At 38.5% G+C, this 15564-nt stretch overlaps 1 protein-coding gene and 2 pseudogenes across 1 annotated transcript; all 3 read left to right on the forward strand.

Moving 5' to 3' along the window:
• Positions 1-1202: 1202 nt before the first annotated feature.
• On the forward strand, positions 1203-2165 carry LOC126505836 (olfactory receptor 5K1). The gene has a single exon (XM_050149074.1). The coding sequence runs from the start codon at positions 1203-1205 to the stop codon at positions 2163-2165; it is 963 nt and encodes a 320-aa protein (XP_050005031.1).
• Positions 2166-8054: 5889 nt separating this feature from the next.
• LOC126505589 (39S ribosomal protein L49, mitochondrial-like) lies at positions 8055-8558 on the forward strand (annotated as a pseudogene).
• Positions 8559-13905: 5347 nt separating this feature from the next.
• Positions 13906-14533, forward strand: LOC126505850 (S-phase kinase-associated protein 1-like; annotated as a pseudogene).
• Positions 14534-15564: the final 1031 nt, after the last annotated feature.

Here is a 15564-nt window from a genome sequence, read left to right on the forward strand (position 1 = left end):
ATAATCTGGAAGTCCTGAAACAGTCCTTATTCTTCGCTCCTCCCACACACCTCTCTTTCTGTGTCTGTCATTCTCTCACACTCTCTCTTGAAATCTCTATTCTTTATGTTGCTGCTCATTCTTGGCCTCTTGACCCCTTCCCTGAGTCAGCCATTTGATTGTGCATCCCAACTCTCAGAAGAAATCATTTATAAATATCTCCTGTTCACTGAAGTGCTTTATTTTTAGTGTAAATGCCAATAACATTAGAAAGGGGGGAAGTTATAAAAGAGAGAAAATTCCTAAGAACATATACATAAATATGCTTTGTGATAGGCTACACATAACATATAAATTACCATTTTAGGCTACCCAACTGTGTCGTTCAACAGCATTAGGTGAATTAATTTGTGCAACTGTCTCCACTACTCATCTGCAGAATTACTCCATCTTCCCAAACAGAAAATGGATGTTCATTAAACAAGGTTGTTCCCAGTTCCCTCAACAATCACATTTATAGTCTCTTTCTCTGAATTTGTCTAATGTAGGTATCTCACTTAAGTAAAATTACAGAGTGTATCCATTTTGTCTGCCTTCCTTTATTTAGTTATTAAAATTGACCTATGTTGTAACATGTCTAATCCTTTATAAGAATAGCTAATATACACATATTATATCCATTATCTGCCCATGTATCTGGTTTCTTGACACCTTTTGGATATTGCTGCAATAAATACTGTAGCAAGGATAGTCTTCTGAACATTATCCTTGGGTGAAACAAATACAGTCACTGAATTTGTTTGGGAAAATATAAGTTATATTATAAAATTATAAAGCAATTTTCACAAGAAGTGTTTTTGTTCTATTTATAAATAAGCAAAATACAACTTATGTGTATCCAATATGAAGTTTCCCTTGAAAATGTGATGAACTAGTGTTTAATAAATGGGTTTGAAAGGAATAATTTAGGGAGGGAATGTAGCTTGGTACTGAAGCCACTTGCATAGCATGTACAATGCACTGGGTTCAATCTCCAGCCCAAAAAAGAAAGAATAATTATGCTAATATTTGGACATGTTACTATACTCAAGCCCAGATGACTTGCAAAGGTGTTATACAGTATGTATCTCCTCCTTTAAAACAAAGAGAGTTTAATTGTGTTTGGGGCACACAGGAAACTAGCACTTTATTTCCCAACTTTTTCTTTTTTCAGAGAATCAGGAATGGTTGAAGAAAATCACACCATGAAACATGAGTTTATCCTCACAGGATTTACAGACTATCCAGAAATGAAGGCCCTTCTGTTTGTGGTATTCTTTGTCATCTATCTAATCACCATGGTAGGGAATATGGGCCTGATGATTCTGATTTCCAAAGAACGTTCTCTTCACACACCAATGTACATCTTTCTGGGCAACCTGGCTCTCGTGGATTCTTGTTGTGCTTGCGCTATTACTCCTAAAATGTTGGGGAACTTTTTTTCTCGGGACAGAATAATCTCTCTGTATGAATGCATGGCACAGTTTTATTTTCTTTGCACTGTTGAAACTGCAGACTGCTTCCTTCTGGCAGCAATGGCCTATGACCGCTATGTGGCCATATGCAACCCACTGCAGTACCACACCATGATGTCCAAGAAGCTCTGCCTTCAGATGACCACAGGGGCCTTCATAGCTGGAAACCTGCATTCCATGATTCATGTGGGGCTACTATTTAGACTGGCATTCTGTGGGTCTAATCACATCAACCACTTTTATTGTGACATTCTTCCTTTGTACAGACTCTCCTGTGTTGATCCCTATGTCAACGAGCTTGTGCTGTTTGTCTTCTCAGGCTCAATTCAAGTTTTCACAATAGGCAGTGTCCTCATATCTTACCTTTACATTGTTTTTACAATTTTCCAAATGAAGTCCAAAGAGGGGAGGATCAAAGCCTTCTCCACCTGTGCGTCTCACTTTCTGTCTGTCTCGTTATTCTATGGCTCTCTTTTCTTCATGTACATTAGGCCAAATTTGCTAGAAGAAGGAGATAAAGATATACCAGCTGCTATTTTATTTACAATAGTAGTTCCCTTACTAAATCCTTTTATTTATAGCTTGAGAAATAAAGAAGTAAAGAACGTCTTGAAAAAAATTCTGATGAAAAAAATAACCTCAAGTTTTAAACAAGCATCTGCTATAGCTTAAAGACTTGATTCAGCAGAAACTTCCCCTGAATTACAGAGGGGAAATGCTTGTAAACTGTATATTGAATGGCAAAGTATGATAATGATTTTAAATTAAACAGCAGGGTGCCAGGTGGTAATAGAGTTGAGGTTAAATTGGGGTGGATGTTAGTAGGTATTAGGGAAAAAAATGAAAAGTAAACTTTGAAATTCAAATAGTCTGCTGCCAAGCCTATGGCCATTATCAATATTGGGGATGGTTACCATCCAAAAGTCAAGGAGATTTAGGGCTAAAATATAAGTTACCATCATAAAAGCATTTATAATCAACTTGCTTCAGTAGCCTAGAGCATGAGTAAGTAGATAAGCTAAGAGGCATTAGGACCTCTGAAATGTCACCAAATCCAAGCATTTAAACCCAAGAGCAACAAAATTGTGGTGGGCAAACATTGAGGAACTTTTCTGACAGTCTTTGGAGAATAATGTCTGTTGAAGACAGAATTAGCGAAGAAATGGATGCACTCCCACAGAAATAAATATTAAATGTGTATATCAGATTTGTCATCAAAATACATCACTGATTCATAATGCTTATTTTTAAGAAAGGCTAGTTTTAAAATGTTTTTACTCCAATGTATATATACATAGTTTCAATAAAACAAAGTTCTACACAATTAAACCTCAGGCACAATTTGAGAAGCTTTGTTGTCAAGTAGTTAGGCTAAAATTTTCTATACCCCTTCATGCAAGATGAAGAAGGGTTCTAAAAATGGGAATGGTACTTTGTGTATATTATATTCACACAGAAGAAAGTACTGGGTGGTGAAACATGGATAGGTATTATCTTCCTAAAATCTTTTTTATTAAAAATAGAAAACTGTAGAGTAGAAATGGAATCTAATTACCCTAATGTACCACCACATAACAACTCTCCAACTATTTACAACACACATTTGTTGAGATCTTGCCATGTGGAAAACGTGATTAAACCCATCAGTCACTCTTGTTAACAAAACAATTGTCACTAAGTTTGTTACTAACACTCTACCAAAGATGATACATATCAAGTTAACACAGAAATTCTTCCTTCCACGGGCTCTCTTGATGCTCTGAGGTCACAGCTAATTTCCCAGAAGCAATCATCAGAGTACAGCAGTCACTGCCTCAGACTACCCAGTCACCAGAGACTAACTTCACAGCAAAAATAAATATGTTGAGCCTATTGAGAAAATGTAGTCAGAAAACATATTTTAAAATATTAGTAATATCCTAAACTCACGAATAGAAAATAAAATCTGTAATGAGGTCTGGTGCTCTCTCCTGGCCTGCAGGCATACACACAGAACATTGTATACATAATAAATAAATAAATAAATATTTTTTTAAAAAAAGAAAAGAAAATCACCTTGTCTCTCTTTAAATGCTCAAAGAAAACCTAATAATGTAGTTCATTGCAATGATACTCAGATATGTCAGGATTTATCCAAACCCTGCACCATGCAATGTGTACTACTTATTTTCATAACTATAGCAAAGCTACAGCAATCAAAGTAAAACACTGCTGGAATAAAAATAGACACATGACAAAAGAAAAATAAACAGTGTCCATAAATAAACCCATGTACTAGTGAGTAATTTATTTTGAATAAAGGTGCCAAGAACATGCAGTAAGGAAACACTAGTCTTTCAGCAAATGGTATTGGAACTGCCAAATATCCACATGAATTCAATTTAAATTGGATCATCATGTCATACTATGTAAATACAACTGAACCTGGCGAGAACAAAAAGAGAAAACACTATGGCATTAAAACAATAATTTTCATATGACACCAAAAGCATAGACATTAAAGGGATGGATAAAGATTAGAATTGCATTAAAGGAAAAGGCTATGAAAAAAAAATTCTAGTTAACAACATGAAGAGGAACACAAAGAACTCAATGGTGAGAAAGGGAATGTTCGATGACGTGCCTGGCAGTGGATCTGAATAAATACAGCTTGAAGGGAAGCCTGCAAGTGTCCAGTAGATGGATGCAAAATGCTTTGCATCAACAGACTTCCACTGGGGTAGTGAGAAGACGACAGTGGGACTTTAGATGTAGCACCTGTGAGAATGGCTATCACCAAAAGAAAAAGAAGGCAGACAGGCGAGACTATAGGGAAAAGAGCACTTTGTATTGACAAGAATATAAATTAATATGGCCATTAAAGAAATTGTGGAGGACCCCAAACGGTAAAAATAGAGGAACCGGTTTCCTGAGAGCTCAAAGACAACTCCAGCCAGGAAAGCGGGTGAACTACCTGCAGATCTTCACCTCTCCCTCTTCTCTTCCAAATCCAAATCCCGAGTCTTATCCCCAATCCAGACCACCCCCTGCAGCCTCCTTTACCCCCTCCCCAGATCTTCCCCTCCTAACCATTCCCCATTGCTTTATCCAGGGACCCAACTCCTGCAGAGACTCTCTGGGAACTCACAGGCCACTTTGACTAGGGAAGTAGGTAGGCTAATCAGACTTCAGCTCCCCCAAGTCAAATCCCCCTGTCTTATCCGCATCTCTGCAGCAGATCTCCAGCTGCGGCCATCTTCCCAACCTTCTGCCCCCACCTCTGCGGGGTCACAAGTAACTTCCCTCTGCTCACTAATTGCTTTATCCAAGTCCCCAGCTCCAGCAGACATTCCATAGCAACCCAAGGGCCACCTGGGCCAGGGAAACAGCCTAACTGCAGCTCCTTGCCTCTCCTACATGCTCTGGCCTCCCCTCCTTCCTATCCCATCATACAGATCTTCTCCAACCTTCCTCCCTACTCATACTGTTATCCCAGTCCCCAGCTCTAGCAGACAGACATTCTGCCTGCCTGATGTGGGATGTACATGTGTTGCTTTTATTGACTAATGAATAAAGTGCTTTGGCCTATGGCAGGACAGAATATAACCAGGCTGAAAGAGAAATAGAGAGTAAGGTGGAGTCAAGGAGACACCATATAGCTGCCAAAGGGGAAAGATGCTGGAAACCCTTTTTGGTAGGCCAGCCTTGTGGCAATACACAGATTAATAGAAATGGTTTAATTTAAGATGTAAGAGCTAGCTAGGAATACGCCTAAGCTATTGGCCAAACAGTGATGTAATTTATACAGTTTCTGTGTGGTTATTCAGGTCTGGGTGGCCAAGAAATGAACAAGCAGTCTTCACCTATACCTGCCAAAGAAGCAGTAGGCCAGCAAAGTAGGTAGGGGAGCTTCGGATCTTCACTCTCCCTCCTCTCCTCTATATACAATCCACCATAGTCATACCCAGCTCTATAGCAGAACATCTGTTGTGGTCTCTCACTCTCTGCCCTCATTCCCTGGTGGAATAAGCAGATCATAATAGAACACCCTTCTTTTCTCCCCATTGGTGATCCTATCAGTCCTGCCCCTCTCCTAACACACCCTCACTCCTAAATGTCAGTTCCCAATACCTAGATACATATTTTACCCAAAACCCCCAGTGGTCACACCTAGATGGATCCCAGAAGAAAACCCAAACTGAGGGAAATCTGAAAATGAAAACTTTAGGAGCTCAAACAGGAACTTCGGGGGCTTCCGCACCACACAACAGAATACATCATACAAGAGATGAAAGAGAAACTCTCAGGCACTGAAGAACAATAGAAAAAATGTATATGGAAACCTCAGTAAATAAAATGTTAAATCTTAAAAAATTCTGACACAGAAAATCCAAGTGGCAATACACAACCACCACACTCTCCTAAGTACCAGAGAAGACAAACAAAATCACAGAACAAAACACACATCCATGAAGACAAGACTATATATCATCACCTAGAATAAAAATATTCCAAAACCCAGATGCGTATATAAATTATAGTCAGGACAATGTGTCTCTCCTAAAGCCCAGCAACCCCTACCATAGCATGTTCTGTGCATTACAATAGAGGTGAGGCATAAGAAAAATACCTTAAAGTAGCCTTTGTGAATATGAAAGAAGTTCTTAAAGCAGAAATTAATAAATATCTTTTAAAATCCATGAAAACACAAACAGTAAAAGGAAATGAAGTAAGTATTAAAGAATTAAAAGCAGAAATAGAATCAATAGGGAAAATCAAAACTGAAGAAAATCATGAAATGAAACATTTAGGAACTCAAACAAGAACATCAGAAGACAAGGAACAGAGAAACTCGGGCATTGATAACACAATACAAGAAATAGATACCTCAATCAAAGGAAACGTTAAATCTAAAAATCTACTCTAAAGCAGGAGATGCCTCTCAAGATACAAGAAGCATACAGAACACCAAATAGATTGGCCCAGAAAAGAAAGTCCCCTCAGCACGTAATAATCAAAATACTATGCATACAAAACAAAGAAAGAATATTAAAAGCTACAAGCGGAAAGGCCAAGGAACAAACAAAGGCAGACCTATTCAAATAATATCAGACTTCTCAAAGGAGACTTTAAATGCCAGAAGAGCCTGGACACTATGAAAACACAGATATCCACTGACTGGCTGATTTTCTGTGTCAATTCGACATTAAGCTAGAGTCATCAGAGAGGAAGGAGCCTCACTTGAGGAAATGCCTCCATGAGATCCAGCTATAAGACATTTTCTCCATTGGTGATCAATGAGGGTGAACCCAGTCAATGGTGGGTGGTACCATCTCTGGGCTAGTGGTCCTGGCTTCTATAAGAAAGCTGACTGAGCAAGCCAGGGGAAGCAAGCCAGTAAGCAGCATCCTCCATGACCATCTCCATCAGTTCCTGCCTCAAGGATCCTGCCATTTGATTTCTTGTTCCAACTTCCTTCAGTGATGAACAGCAATGTGGAAGTGTAAGCCAACTAAACCCTTTCCTCCCCACCTTGCTTTTTCGTTATGGTATTTCATCACAACAATAGAAACCCTAACTAAGATTCTTACCCATGGTATAGACTAGTATACCCAGCAAAACTTTCAATAACAAGAGATGGAAAAATAGATATTGCATAGCAAAACCAAAATTAATCAATATCTATCTAAATATCTAACTTTACAGAAAGCACTAGAAGGAAAATTCCAACCTAAAGAGGTTAACCTTGCCTAAGAAAACACAGTAACAAATAATATTAGACTAGCAAACAAAAAGAGGAGAAACACACACAACAGCGACAACAAAATAACAGGAATCAACAAACACTGCTCAATGAAAGCTTTCAATGGTCTCAATTACATAACAAAAAGATGCAGACTAACAGAATGAGTGCAGAAACAGGAAACAGGATCTACGTTTCTGCTGCATCCAATAAACACACCTTAACACTAAGGATATACATCACCTCAGGGTAAAAAAAAATGGAAAAGATATTTCTAGTAAATGGGCGTAAGAAACAAGCTGCTGCAGCAATTTTAACACGAGACAAAATAGACTTCAAACCAAAACTAATTAGAAGAAAAGGGGGAGGACCAACATACTCATCAAAGGAAAAGTCCAAGGGGAAATAGCAATTCTTAACACCTATGCACCAAACATAGGGGTACCCAAGTTTGTAAAAGAAACACTATTACAACTTAAATTACACTCTGATATGGGTAACTTCAATAACCCATTCTCAGCAATATACCGGTCATCCAACAAAAACTAAACAGATAATTGTTGAAGCTAAAGATATTAAACACCACATGAACCTAAAACATATTTACAGAACATTTTACCCAAATACGAAAGAATACACCTTCTCAGCATTTCATGTACCCTTTCCCAAAACTGATCCCGTACTTGGACACAAAGTCTCAACCAATACAAGAAAATTGAAATAATATCCTGCATCCTATCTGACCAACACAACTAAAGGTGCATATTAACAACAACAGAAAGTCTATAAATACATGGAAAAACGCAATTTACTGTGGAATGAAAAATGGGGAATCAAAGATGGCAGTGCCTGTCTTCCGACCCGCTCTGAGAGGATTGGGGGTACTGCCTCCGGTGGAGCTATGTGCTTCGGCAACTGAGTCAAACCCAGGGACCCCCTGATAATCCCAGCTTTGTGGAGGCTGTGGATGAATACCAGTTTGTGGAGCATCTGTTCCCCCCCTACCAAAATCCCAGTGCCACCAAAGCATAAACATTATCCCACTTCCAGTGGCTGGTAGCCTCCCAGAGATCCCCCTCCCAACGTGCCCTACTTTGTTCGACGATTCCCGGATGCATAACATCCCTGTCTACAAAGACATTTCACGTGGCAACCGAGAGATGACTGTGATCCGTAAGGTGGAGGGGAACATCTGGGCTCTACAAAAGGAAGTGGAAGAGTTTCTGAGCCCACAGCTCGGAAGAACACCCATCACCCAGGTTAATGAGGTGACAGGGACTCTTCGGATCAAGGGCTACTTTGATGAGCATCTTAAAGCCTGGCTTCTTGAGAAAGGCTTCTGAAATATGATGATAAGCCCCATGACAGTTTTTCTACAGACTGGCATTCAGAGAGGAAGTGGATTTGGAGTCTGGAATGGGATTCAAAAGTACCTAAAGAGAATTGAGATCCGTCCTTGCTTCATAAAGAGGAAAAAGGCCTTGGTGTTTAAGTGTCCACTTGAGGAAGGCTATTCAATGTGGGACCCCACAAAACACAGTCAAGCTAGCAAGAGACATTAACTGCTGTCTCTTTAAACACTGTGGTGCATTTCTTAGATGAGCCATTCTGGAAACAACCACCCAACCCTGTTCTGGGTACTTCACAGGACAGACCCATTAGGGACATGCATCCTTGATTTTCTGGAGCTTTTGCTGTCAGCCAGTCTAGTCTTGGTAGCAAATGTGGAAAACATACACAGACAACACAGGACAATGACATGGACTGCAATGAACAAGACAGACAAAAGACTATCTTAGGTTCTGAGTGTGTATAATAGGGTTGGGAACGTCACCCTGTCCTGAAATCAGCTTTATAGAAGTTTGAAGACAAGAAAATGAAGTTTTTTCATCCTGCTGTCTCATCCAATATCAGCCACTAGTCCAACTTCACCATTAAATTGTTTAACCAAAAAAAAAAAAAATGGGTCAAGGCAGAAATTAAGAAAGAAATTAGAGATTTTCTAGAATTGAATGAAAATGAATACACAACATAAACTGTGGAGACAATGAAGGTGGTTCTAAGAGACAAGTTCATAGCATTGAGTGCCTACATTTTAAAAATTTATTACATGCTAGCAACTTAAAAAAAAAAACATCTGAAAGCTCTAGAACAAAAAGAAGTCACACCCAAAAGTCAGTAGACAACAGGAAATGAAATGATCAGTCTCTGTGTTGAAATCAATAAAACACACACACACACACACACACACACACACAAAGACAAGAATCAATGAAACAAAGTTTTTGAGAAAATCAGTGATATTGAAAAATACCCTTTCCTTGCTCTCATATCTGTCCTTCCAAGATCTCGACCATCCCATTCCCTCAAGTTCTCTACCACCCCCCTTCTCCTCTTCCTCTACCCCTTGCCCTCCTGCTCCCAAATTTTTGTCTGATTCCAATTTCCAGATGGGTCTATATATGTTTTTCCTTGAGTTCACCTTATTGCTTAGTTTCTCTAGGATCCTGAGCTATCGGCCATTGCCCTTTGTTTATGACTAGTATCCACTTATAAGTGAGTACATATCATATTTGTTTTTTGGGGTCTGGGTTCCTTCACTCAGGCTGATGTTTTCTAATTCTGTCCATTTGCATTGCAAAATTCAAGATGTCATTATTTTTTACTGCTGAGTAGTACTCTACTGTGTAGATGTGCCACACTTTCTTTATCCATTCTTCAGCTAAAGGGCATCTAGGTTGTTTCCAGGTCCTGGATATTACAAATAATGCTGCTATGAACATAGTTGAACAAATGCTCTTGTAGTATTATTGAGCATCTTTTGGATATATTTCCAAGAGTAGAATTGCTGGATCCTGAGGTAGGTTGATTCCCAGTTTTATGAAAAACTGCCACACTGATTTCTGTAGGGAGCCGTTATAGAATTAGCAAGAAACCTGGCTCTAGAAAAAATATCCAAGAACCCACAGGGATGAACCCAGCTGAGACCCTAAGCAAAAGAGGAGAGGGTGTCTGAACTGACCTTACCCTGTAGTTAGACTGATGATTATCTTAAATATTAGAACCTTCATCCAACAACAGATGGGGAACACAGGCGATGACCCACATCAGAGCACTGGACTGAACTCCCAAGATCCAGTTGAAGAGTGGAGAGAGTGAAAGTATAAGCAAGAAATTCAAGACCATGAGGGGGTCATCCACTGAGACAGTTTGCTTGAGCTAATAGTAGCTCACCAACTCCAACTGGACTGGAAGTGAACAAGCATGGGAACAACCAAGTCCCTCTGAAGGGGGATGACAGCTAGGGCAGACTGAGTGACTGATAGTGACATGGGGATGCGTCTCTACTTGCATATACTGGCTTCATGGGATCCTATTCTCTTTGATCAGTAGAATCAATATACTAACAAATAACCATCCTACCAAAAGCAATCTACAGATTTAAGGCAATCCTCATCAAAATTCCAACACAGATCTTCACAGATCTTGAAAGGAAAATTTTCAGCTTCATATGGAAACACAATAAAACCAGAATAACTAAAACAATCCTGAATATTAAAAACCTGCTTTCAGTATCACCACCCCAATTTCAAGTTGAACTGCAGAATTATAGTAATAAAGGCAGCATGGGACCGGCACAAAAACAGACACATTGATCAGTGGAATATAATCAAAGACCCAGACAAAAATTCACACGCCTATGGATGCCTAAATTCTGATTAGGAAGCTAGAATTACATAATAAAAAACAGAAACCATCTTCAACAAGCGGTCCTGGTCAAGCTGGGTGTCAGCAAGTAGAATTGTTAGCACAGGCACTAAGATCAACAAATAATCCATGGGACCTCATGAAACTGAAAAGCTTCTGTCTGGCAAAGGACACTGTCATTCCAGCATACAGCAACATACAGAATGGGAAAAATCTTTTTACCAACTACACATTTGATAGAAAGATAATATTCAAAATAAATAAAGAACTCAAAAAAATAGATAACAAGAAAGCAAATAACCCAATTTTTAAAATGGTGTATAGATCTACACAGAGAATTCTCAAAAAAAGAAACACAAATGCTAAGAGACACTTAAAGAAATGTTAAGCATTGTTAGTCATCAGGGAAATGAAAATCAAAACTACTTTGAAATTTCATCTTACACCCATCAGAATAGCTTAAGATCAATAAAACAAATGACAGTTGATGCTGGCAAGGATATGGCATACAGGGAGCACTCACACAACACTGGTAGAGTGCAAACTTTTACAGTCATGATAGAGATCAATGTCCTGGTTCCTCAAGAAGATGGGAATTAATCTCCCTCAAGATCCAGCTATACCACTCTTGGGCATATACCCAAAGGATGATTCATTCTACAACAAGGACACTTGTTCATCCACGTTCATTGCTGCTCTATTCATAATAGTCAGAAATTGGAAACAACCTAGACGTCCCTCAATAGAATAGATAAAGAAAATATGGAACATTTATATAATGGAGTATTACTTAGCCATTTTAAAAAACTGAAATTTTCAGATAAATAGATGAAATTAGAAAAAAATCATCCTGAGTAAAATATCTTAGGCCCAGAAAGACATAGGTTCTGTATTCACTTATATGTGGATATTAGCTGTTAAGTCAAAGACTAAGCTATAGTCACTAGAACCACAGGACTTAATTATAGAGTAAGGCACCTGAGGACAGTAGATTTGTTATGCCCAGATCGCAGAGTCCCCCCAAAAAACAAAGAGACCAAGTTCTGTATATAAAAGCAAGGAGCCTTTATCCTTATTCAAGTTTGAACTTAGACTCTCTGTGTGTCCAACACACTAGAACAGTCAGAGAGCCTCAAGCTCAGGTGGGTGGGTTTTTTTTTTTTAATAATAGTAGAGGTTGGAGTGAGGGATTTTTAAGTTTCAGGACCCCTGATTGACTGTCGTTTCTCTATGGGTGCCCTGGTGAAATTAGAAGATCCTATCTACAACAGTTGGAACATTACTTATTTGTTTTTTTGGAACCTTAGGTACTTTCCCCTTAAATGAATCATTTCTGGGTGATCCCAGTTTGTGGTCTTTTCTGGAGTGTGGTATAGACTCAGGCCTACTTTCTGGTTGGTCTGCAGAGTCTGTCTTGGTAGGTGTGTACCAAGCTGCCCTGGGCCCTACAGATCTTAGGAAAGGGAAATAAAATATATAGCTGTGGATTAATGGAGGGGAACTAAATGATAGAATCAATTGGAGAGGGGATAGAAAAGAGGAGATTAGAGTGCAGATAAATGGAGAGACAGCTAAAATTAAGGGTCATGTGAGAGGTAGTATTGGAAACCTAATACAGTAGAAGCTCCCTGAAATATATGTATATATGAAAGCAAATTAAATGAAATTGCCAAAATAATAGGGGAGACAGAGCTCCAACTGGCCATCTTTTGAAGTCAAATGACACTTCCATACCTTTACTGGGTTACAAATAATTGAGCTTTAGGCCAAAGGGGACCCATGAAAACCCCTAACACCTAAACTATTAACAATAAGGTGCTCTCTCCACAAACTGTTGGCAAGGCCCCATTGCTGAAAACAACCCGTACCCAACTTATTGAACATGGAGAAGTCAAGCTGGTGTTTTTCCTTCTGTTTGTTTTGTCCTATTCTGATGTGTATGACATTGTTTTTATCTTCTTTTATTAATATCCCTTTGATGTCTGGGTTGTTGTTGCTGCCGCTGCTGTTGTTGTTTTGAGACAGGGCCTTTCTGTTGTCTTGAAATTTACTGTGTAGACCAAACTGTCCTCAAACACATAGAGATCTGTCTAATTCTGATTGGGTCAAAGGCTTGCACCACAAGGCAGCACCTGTTTTCTAATGAGAGACAGATAGGAAGTGGACCAGAATGGGAGAGGAAATGGGGAGAAACTGGGTGGGGTAGCAGGATGGGAAAGCATAATCAAAAAAATATTATTTGAGAAAAAAATCTATTTTCAACAAAAAAGAAAAATTAAAAAAAGAAAAATAGAAAACAGATGATTCCACAATTCCACTATGAAAGTGAAATACACACATGTGTGCAAGAAATGAGATTGGCAGCTTACAAGATATTTGCACAGCCATTACATTATGTGCAGTTGCCGAGATATAGAATCAATCTAAGTATCCACAGATATATGAACCAACAAAAAAAACATGGTATGTAAAAGCAAAGCAGTATTATCTTGTCTTCAAAAGAATACAGCCATTTGACATATTATTTATTGAGAGCAATATGTTATGAATAGTGACCAAGTGAAGAAAAATACCTATTTTATGATTTATATGTAGAACTTAATGGGATCCAACTCAATGGATAGGAAAACTAATAATTAGCAGGAACTGAAATTGAGAAGAAGCAGGGGAGGTATTGGCCTAATGACAAAATTTCTCAGGTCCACAAAAATAATGTTATTTCCTTGTGCATCATGATGAACATATGATGATGTAGCATAAATTTTAAAGTAACTAAGAATTACACATTACTCTTTTTGACTTTGAATGCCTTCATCATAAAAAATAATCATTGTAAATGCGTGAGGCAATATAGTCATAAACTAGACTGAGCCATTCCAAATACACATATAAGAATTATAACAGAGTGGCCTTGTCCTCCTTGTACCTCCTCTGTGATCACTGACCGGCAGCCTTGGGCCCGCGGTCTTGAGACCGAGCACCATGCCTTCAATAAAGTTGTAGAGTTCTGATGGAAAGATATTTGAAGTTGATGCAGAAATTGCCAAACAATCTGTGACTATCAAGACAATGCTGGAAGATTTGGGAATGGATGGTGAGGGAGATGATAATCCTGTTCTTTACCAAATGTTAATGCAGCAATTCTAACAAAGGTTATTCAGTGGTGCACCCATCACAAGGATGACCCTCCTCCTCCTGAGGATGATGAGAAAAAAAAAAAGCAGACAAATGATATTCCTGCTTGGGACCAAGAATTCCTGAAAGTTGACCAAGAAACACTTTTTGAACTTATTCTGGCTGCAAACTACTTAGACATCAAAGGTTTGCTTGATGTTACATGCAAGACTGTGGCCAATATGATTAAGAAGAAAATTCCTAAGGAGATTCGTAAAACCTTCAATATCAAAAATGACTTTATTGAGAGGAAGAGGTACACAAAGAGAACCAGTGGTGTGAAGAGAAGTGAAGTGCTGTGCCTGACACTGTAACACTAGAAGGGTTGTTCCAAATGCTAGTTGCACTGCTCTGTTTATAATTGTTAATATTAGAACAGTAGACAAATGCAGTCTCGTCCTCACTGCATGTGTAGTTCCCGTACAGATCTGACCTATGGCTGAGTTTCTTCTATGAGCAAAAGTTCTTTTGTTTTTTTTTTTTTTTTTTCAGTATTCTGAGTAAAACTGAACTTTTTTGGTTCTCTGTGGAAAGTGGCATTTGGGGTTTTCCCTCTTTCTGTAAAGTGATTTCTGCCTAGTTCATTGTCCAATTAACTTCAGTGAGCCTTTGAAAGTTGGCATTGTAAATAAAACAACTTATGAGAAGTATTCTGAAATAGCATTAATAAAACATGATCTTTGTTCATGAGCTGGATGCTGGAACAAGGGAACTTGAAGTCAATGTTGCAAGTGGGGTTGTTGAGATGTGTTCCAGCCTCTTTGCTGCTGGTAAGCTTGTGTACAGCTGGGCTCTTTTAATTGGATCTGAGGACTTGTTTTGTCTTATCCACCCCCCGTTTAATTTTTAATCTCAGCTTTGAATATGTTGCCTAGAGATTTAGTTTACTACCCATTTTGGTTTGGGGGGGGTTGTACCTCGACATTTGTTAGCTTTTCAAGAGGCTGTAACTAGACATTTGTTAGCTTTTCAATTAAAAATAACACTTAAAAAAGAATTATAACATATATAGTATGTTATATATTATTATATATTATAACATATATGTGTATTGTATATTATATATAGCAATTATGTCAGTTAAAAGGCAAATGGATAAAAACATGATAATCCAGTTAATGATTATCCATATCCAATATGATAACATACATCCAAAATAAAGCATTGATAATATGAACAATTATAAGAAAGGTGACACCCTCCAACCTCTGACCCCACTGTTTCTCTCTCTCCTACTACGGTTCTCGGCTCCTCCCTGCACCTTTACTACCCATGGGTGTACAATTGTTTCTCATCGCTGTGTACCTACGTGCAGATTAGTGATAAAAATCAATGAGATTAAAAATCAGACAAATGAAAACCAATACACAGACCTCAGAGTTTTCAGTATTAAGTATTTGCTTTAATCTCTTGGTCTAAAAGGATGCATTACTTCATTTCGCTGTGTTAGCGCTGTTGAGAACACTG

Source organism: Alexandromys fortis, unplaced genomic scaffold, assembly GCF_014885135.2.
Source record: "Alexandromys fortis isolate MF-2015 unplaced genomic scaffold, M_Fortis_MF-2015_v1.1 scaffold_4, whole genome shotgun sequence".
Classification (NCBI taxonomy): domain Eukaryota; kingdom Metazoa; phylum Chordata; class Mammalia; order Rodentia; family Cricetidae; genus Alexandromys; species Alexandromys fortis.

What these genes read in the sequence shown, in the direction of transcription:
- LOC126505836 (XM_050149074.1), top strand. Translation starts at nt 1,203, where the DNA reads ATGGTTGAAGAAAATCACACCATGAAACATGAGTTTATCCTCACAGGA.